Source organism: Meriones unguiculatus, chromosome 2 (assembly GCF_030254825.1).
Source record: "Meriones unguiculatus strain TT.TT164.6M chromosome 2, Bangor_MerUng_6.1, whole genome shotgun sequence".
NCBI lineage: Eukaryota > Metazoa > Chordata > Mammalia > Rodentia > Muridae > Meriones > Meriones unguiculatus.
In genome coordinates, this window is record NC_083350.1 from 155,491,272 (window position 1) to 155,499,390 (window position 8,119).

Genomic DNA, 8,119 nt, shown 5'->3' on the forward strand with positions numbered 1-8,119 from the left:
CTTACCCAGGGTCATCCTTCTTGCTTAGCTTCTTTAGATGTACAGATTTTAGTATGTTTATCCAATATTATATCTCTATTATCCTATATTATATGTTTAATATACTCATTTTTAAGTGAGTATAAACCATGTGTGTCTTTCTGCTTTTGGCATACCTCACTGAGGATGATCTTTTCTATTTGCCACCATTTGCTTGCAAAAATTTCCTTGTTTTTATTTACTGAGTACTATTCCACAGTGTAAATGTACCACAATTTCTGTATCCATTCCTCAGTTGAGGGGCATCTGGGTTGTTTCCAGATTCTGGCTATTACAAACAAAGCTGCTATGAAGGTGATTGAGGAAATGTCCCTGTTGTGCTCTTGAGCATATTTTGGATAGATGCTTAGGAGCGGTTTAGCTGCAACTTGAGGTAGCACTATTCCTAATTGTTTGAGAAAACACCAGATAAATTTCCAAAGTTATTGTAAAAGTTTACATTCCCACCAGCAATGGAGGATTGTTCCCCTTTCTCCACATCTTCTCCAGAATGTATTGTCACTTGAGTTTTTGATCTTAGCCATTCTGATGGGTGTAAGGTGAAATCTCAGGGTCATTTTGATTTTCATTTACCTGATGACTAAGAATTTTGAGCATTTCTTTAAGTGTTTCTCTGCCATTCGATATTCCTCTATTGAGTATTCTCTGTTTAGCTCTGTACCACATTTTTTTTAATTGGATTGCTTGGTCTGTTGGTGTTTAAATTCTTAAATTCTTTATATATTCTGGAGAGTAGCCCTCTGTCAGATATAGGGTTGGTAAAGATCCTTTCTAAGTCTACAGGGTGTCTTTTTGTTCTGATGACAGTGTCCTTTGCTTTATAGAAGCTACTCAACTAATATTTTTGTACACAGACAAAATTAAAAATGTGTTATGAAGTCAAGAACTTTAACTTAGTGAAGTCATACAGCTGGTACTTCTAAGGCATAATCTTATCTAAAACATATGGAGGAGAAATAAGACTGACTTTTATTTTTCAGAATTTGATTAGTTGAGGTTGTGGTTAAGGGCCCTTCATGCTCTTACATAGGATCTGGGTTGGATTCCCTGCTTGCATGGGACCATTTATAATTTCCCTTAACTCCATTATCAGTCATCCAAACCCCCTCCTATCCTGACCTTTTTAGAATCCTGTAGACATATTCTGCACAGAATCACATTCAGAAAAATAGATGCACATAAACAGAATTAATCATAAACAACAAAGAAAAATGTGAAAACAACGAAGTTTGATTAAACTTAACAATCACTGATCTTGGGATATTCATACTACTAAGAATAACAAATATAAAAAAATGAAATCAATGTAAATTATAACAATATCAAATGGCCCAACATTAGTAACAAACAACAAATCCCTATTTATTAAGATAATAAGTTTTTTAAAAGCATTATAAATAGACAACTATAAAGATAAAAGATTTCTTATAAGAAACTATGAAAGTAGGAAAGTAATGGTAATACCTTAATCTTCTGGGGGAAAAGATAGAATAATGTCAGCCACATGCCACTTGGTGAGGTCTAAAGACACACATTTTGAGTAGCCTGTGAAACAGAGCCCTGCAGAACAGTGTAAAGCAATGAAAACATAGGAAACATTGGAACACAGAATGACTGTGTACAGAACAGAATGCACCTGCCGTTTCTCCTATGTTTATCTATTTGGCATCATCTCAGAACTAATGTGGCCTTCTCCCGATCAGAAAACCTTACCTGGAGGACCCCTATCTCTCTTGTTATTGTCATGGCCACTTTCAGGCTTCAATTCTGATAATTACACAGTCTATCCAGGGTCTGGATCAAGTTTAGGAAGCCTCCTACAGTTCAGGGATAGTTCTTACTAGGTGTTCTCCATGAACAAAATGATGTTCCATAGCTCCATCTTGCAATTGGAACTGTAAAAAGAGTGTTGTTCCAAATATCAGTTAGAAGTGGCATTCTCCATCACTGAGAGTTTCAATCACCAAAACATTTACTGACTTGGTTCGGTGTACCATCCCCAGACACACTATTTCACTTCTTTACTTGCTTGGAATAAGCAGTTTACAAGTACACTGTCTTTCTATCTCAGTGGACATAAACCTCAACTACTAACATCTGTGTCACTCTTGGCACCATGCCCAACAAAGGTAAGTCTCCTGTGCCTTACTGGAAGACATTTCTTAGGGGATATACCAGCCCTATGCTAAATTATCCTGTGGTTCAGCCTGATACTCTTCCAAGAGTAAAGACATACTTGAACCTCTGAGCTGGTCACACAAGCATCTAAAGCTCATACCACCGAAACACATGCAAGTAGTCCCCAAATTGGCTATAGTGTGAGAAAGAAACTACACGGGCAATATTCATTGCATTAATCCCCCACCCATGACCAGGGTAAGCAACACCTTTCTTTCCAATAACCCTACCATACAACATACTACCATCAAACTACAGGTAGGAGACTGTCAAAACAAATAAATAATCTATTCAAAGCAATGAAACCATGACAGACATGTATGTACTTTGGAGGAAGAGCTTCATGGTTATGGAACTCTAATGTGGCAGCTGCTGTGTTTTCTACAGGCAGGAAAAGTATAACTTGAAGGTTCATGTCTGAAACTCTAATAATGGTAGAAACAAAAACATTTCAACCATTGCTTGGCTAACGTGTTTTATTTTTACCTACCATCCACCACTTCCTTTCACCTGTTCAGTTCAGCTCCAATGTATGTCAGCTATGTTCCATATGAATTAACCTCATCTTAACATCGTCTTGTATGATGCATGCATGTATCTATATTAAAATCTTCAAATTTGTTCTTTCCTAAATTATTTACAAATTTAAAATAAAATTTAAGTATCCATACTTTTTACCAGTACAGATTTCCATGTCAGAAACTTCTTTCTACTTTGATTAAAAAGCAGACCTTTACTTTTTTAATATGAAAATTACAGTGAAATTTTAACTTTCCATAAGCCATTTATGTATTTTTTTTGAGCAAAGACTGTTTAATGAATATATTTTACAAATACACTGGAGAGTCATGCAATGCTGCCTGCATTGGATGCAATCCTGAGCCACAGGTCTGTGCACTCCTTTGCAACTGGATCCGTAATAGCAGAACCTTTCATCTCGCCTTTATTGTTTACTATGACCCCTGCATTATCTTCAAAGTAAAGAAACACCCCATCTTTTCTTCGATATGATTTTCGCTGTCGAATTACCACTGCTGAATGGACCTTTTTCCTCAATTCCGGTTTGCCTTTCTTAACTGTGGCCATCACCATGTCACCCACACCAGCAGCGGGAAGTCTGTTCAGCCATCCCTTGATTCCCTTCACAGAGATGATGTACAAATTCTTGGCTCCTGTGTTGTCAACACAGTTGATCACGGCTCCTACCGGGAGACCCAGGGAAATCCGGAATTTCGCTCCTGAGGACCCACCACGTCCTCGCTTCGACATCTTGAGCACCTGGAAAGAGTATTTTTGAACAGAGTTCAGGTAGCCTTGTATTTATTTCTTACAATGTATTCACTTTGTATCTCCACTGCAGCTCCCTCTCTCATCTCCTCTCAGTTGGCCCCCTACCTCTCCACCCCTCCCCCATTTCCTTTCCCTAGGCCCCTGATAGGGGAGAATCTCCTATCAGGGACCCTACCATATCAGGTCTCCTCAAGGCTGGCTGCATCATCTTCCTCTGTGGCCTGGCAAAGTCCACCCCTCAGGGGAAGGTTATCAGAGAGTCTGCCACTGAGTCAAGGTCAGAGACAGTCCCTGTTCCCCTTACTAGAGATTTTTATATTTGAATGAAGCTCTTAACAGACACTTGTTACACACATCTTTTGTCTTTTGTTCCCTGGATATACAGCCACTCCTTAGGGAGAGGTCTGTTTTAGAGAATGTGGGCAACTTAATAATTTTCTGAGGTAAACACAAGCAATCCAGTGAAAATCACTAAAAATGCAAACCATGCTTTCGAAACAAGCACCAAAACAAACTAGAGAAACGGAACACATGGGCAAAAACCTTTTGTGCAACATGCCAAAGTCATTAATCTGTTCTTAATACCGTCTGCTTTTCCCCCTTTCAGTCCACTAGAGTACACATGCTCCAATCACTTGACTAATATAAGCTGCAGCAGAAAAATTCCACGAGTGCGTTTCCATCTGTGGGTGCATATGCCTTCAGAGCTCCTTCTCCCAAGGCACAGAAGGTTAATATATGCTGGAAAAAAAAAAAAAAAAGGTTAATTCCATTCATTTTTTTCTGAAGACAACCAGATTAACACACTGTGTGGATCTTTGCCTTCAGGCGTGAATATGCTTAAAGAAAAAAAAAAATGTCTTTAAGTTATTCATGATGCCTTTGGAATGAAGTCTTCAGAGTGTTACCTAATTGCAACCTAGCTTTGGAAAATTGTTTTCTTTGCATGCTCTTGGATTTTTTCCAGTTTCCTTACTGTACTACACTCTGTTCACAGTCTTCAAGAGACAAAATGAATAAATCGAAGTTTTTTGTTTTTTTTAAGTCCACTAAAAGATTTTATTCAAAACAATCCCGTTGGCTTTAAATCTCAATTGCTGATTGGTATTATAAACATGTGATTTAATTTTAGTCTCAAAGCAATCTGTTCAAAATAATGACTGAATACAAAATAACTACATGGCAGTACTTGAAGATTTTAATTTTGAAAAACTTGTTACTGTGGAAGTAAATATTTATACTAATATTGCTATAGCGGAATTCTTTTTTAATCTTAGAACCCTCATGAAATTACTCAGACTGTTTATTAGTCCAAATGTTTATTGTATCCAAATGTGTAATCTGTATTAAATAATTTGAACTAATGGCAAAGTAGATACAAATATTTGTAAATTTTTGCCTCAATTGACAAGATAGTAAAACTATATATGGACTAAAATACAGACTTATAATAAAGAGGGTTCAATCACCTAAGTATTTAAATTTAATTTTTAGAACATTTATGATTTTTACAGCTTTAATATCATATTTCTCATAAGTATTTTCTTTTCATTCAACATTGGTATATTAATCCTGATCCAGGCTCTTTGATACTAATTTCAGATGGGGTTACAGATGGGATACAAGTGAATATAAAGAAAGAAGGAAGGGAGGAAGGGAGGAAGGAAGGAAAGACAGAAGGAAGAAAGAAAGAAAGAAAGAGAGAGAGAGAGAGAGAGAGAAAGAAAGAAAGAAAGAAAGAAAGAAAGAAAGAAAGAAAGAAAGAAAGAAAGAAAGAAAGAAAAAAAGAAAGCAGCAATATCCCATTGAAACACAATGTTTTTCGTCTTATGTTTGTATTCTCGCGAGAATCTTTATACACTATTAGATGTAGACATAATGTTATTGTGCACTTTCTAAAGAGTCTAATGCTGATTTCTGCTCTCCATAATTCTGGTTGCAATCCTTGTTCTTAAAATCTCAGCTCTCAATGCTCTGTAAACACTGCTCCTGAATAATAATGACAGTTCCCTGATATGTCAATAAAGAGGCTTGACAGCCAATGACTGAGCAGGGGAGAGAATAGGGCTGGATTTTCTGCCAACCAGTGGAGGCGAGGATAGAGAGAGAGGAAATGGGGATTGAGCCACAGGGAGAGAACCTAGAGACTTCAGCAGAGAGCAACTGGAACAGAGAAAGCCATGAAGTTCAAGTATCTTGGTGATTTATGCTGGTAAGAAGTCAGATTATTTTAGAGGGTTAGTATCGATTTATAGTGCTCTGTTCTGTTGTAAAGCTTACTAAACAAATATAATGGTTCAGCCTCAATTATTTGGATGCTACCTGGGTTAAGAGAGAAACTGTAACACATTTTTAAAACAGCCACAGAGGAAGACAATGCAGCCAGCCCTTATGAGACCTGATAGCCTAGGATCAGAAAGAAGGGGAGGAGGACCGCCCCTATCTGTGGACTGGGGGAGGCTCATGGGAGAACAAGAGGGAGGGAGGATAGGACTGGGAGGAGAGGAAAAACAGGGCTACAGCTGGGGTAAAAAATGAATAAATTTTAGTTAATAAAAATAAATTAATTTGAGAAAACAAGAAAGTTCTGACTCAATGGTCATTTATTTCTTTTAATAAACTACAAAATATTCTGTAAATAATGAGTAAGTTTGTTTAGAGTTAATATAGTCTTATTAAGTGTTCTAGATAATTGAATAATATATGGACAAATTGTGAAATTAAGTTGACATTTTAGGCTTCCTAAATTATCCCTCGACAAAACAGTTACCAAAGTATAAAATGTGTAGCAAATGTAAACATTACTTTATTACTTTTTACAATAAATCTTCACACACTGAACTTGTAAAACACCTCACAGATTGAGCCAGATAGCTCTTAGAAGGTAATTGGTAATCAGAGTTTGAACTCTGAACATGTGCAGCATGCAATCTTCTTACCCCCACAAGTAATACACACGCACACACTCAAGCACATATGCCTTTTAATAAGTAATCTTACCATTTACTCAAAGCTAGTCATTTATTATCTTGGGTTATTTGTTTTTGAGAACCATTTTAGATGAGTTGAGAAAGGTGTGCTATATTTTGAAACTATGTTTAATAATAGCTGTGCAGGTTAACTTTATGATTAGTATATTTATTGGATCATTTCTTTAATAATACAATGTAATATGAAACAATTGAAGGAATTAAAATATACATAAGGACCAATAACTTATGTCAAAATAGTCAAGTGGATTGACCAGATATGCCTTAAAGTTTTGCTCAGTCCATTTTAGTTTAATTTAACTTGTAAGAAGACCTCATTATATCCAATTCATATGCTCTTAATTATTTGAATTAAAAATTTAATAATCAACTATATAAGACTGAGATAAACATGTCATTTGTCCTAAACAAATTCTCATCAGTCTGCGGAAGCAAGCGAGTGAGTGCCTTCATAATCTTGAATATTAAGTCCAGTGGCTGTACCAAATAGAGTTTGTAAATATTTTACTTGCTATAGTTCCAAAATTTGATGATTAGTTAATAGAGTGCTTATGGAGTTAATGGAGGTGTGCTACTCATACTGAGTCTTTATTTTTTTTTTAAATTTATTTATTTATTTTTATCAGTTACATTTTATTAACTCTGTATCCCAGCCATGTCCCGATCCCTCATTCCCTCCCAGTCCCTCCCTCCCTCCCTCATCTCCATCGTGCCCCTTTCCAAGTCCACTGATAGGGGGGACTTCCTCCCCATTCATCTGATCCTGTTTTATCAGGTATCTTCAGGACTGGCTGCAAAGCCCTCCTCTATGGCCTAACAGGACTGCTCCTCCCTTCGGGGGTGGGGAGACCACTCTGGAAAGATATCTGGCGCTTTCTAAGACAAATAGGAATAGTGCTTCCTCCAGACCCAGCTATACCACTGCTAGGTATATACCCAAAGTTTGTTCAAGTACACAAAAAGGACACTTGCTCAATCATGTTTATAGCAGCTCTATTTGTAATAGCCAGAACCTGGAAACAACCCAGATGTCCATCAACGCTGGAATGGGTACAGAAATTGTGGTATTTTTATACAATGGAATACTACTCAGCAATCAAAAAGGAGGAAATCATGAAATTTGCAGGCAAATGGTGGGATCTAGAAAAGATCATTCTGAGTGAAATATCCCAGAAGGAGAAAGACAAACATGGGATATACTCACTTATATAGATCTATAAGATATGATAAACATAATGAAATCTATACACCTAAAAAAGATAATCAATTGAGTGGACATGGGGTAAGATGATCAATCCTCATTTAGAAAGACAGATGGGATGTGCATTGAACGTATGACAGGAGTCTACTGAGCGCATCTGAAAGACTCTAACTAGCAGTGTTTTCAAAGCAAAGACTCATGACCAAACCTTTGGCAGAGTACAGGGAATCATAAGAAAGAAGGGGAGTTAGTCTGATGGGGAAAGGATAGGAGCTCCACAAGGACCAAATATATCTGGGCACAGGGTCTTTTCTGAGACTGACATTCAACCAAGGACCATGTATGGATATAACCTAGAACCTCCACTCAGATGTAGCCTGTGGTAGCTCAGTAACCAATTGGTTTCCCAAAGTGAGGGGAA

The 8,119-nt window shown here is 37.0% G+C and overlaps 1 protein-coding gene across 1 annotated transcript; it reads right to left on the minus strand.

Annotated features, from left to right (window-relative positions):
* Positions 1 to 3,020: 3,020 nt before the first annotated feature.
* LOC110566436 (large ribosomal subunit protein uL14-like) lies at positions 3,021 to 3,491 on the minus strand. Its single transcript, XM_060378284.1, has one exon. It carries the CDS (start codon positions 3,484 to 3,486, stop codon positions 3,064 to 3,066), a length of 423 nt encoding a protein of 140 aa, XP_060234267.1. The 5' UTR covers positions 3,487 to 3,491; the 3' UTR covers positions 3,021 to 3,063.
* Between the last annotated feature and the right edge of the window lie 4,628 nt (positions 3,492 to 8,119).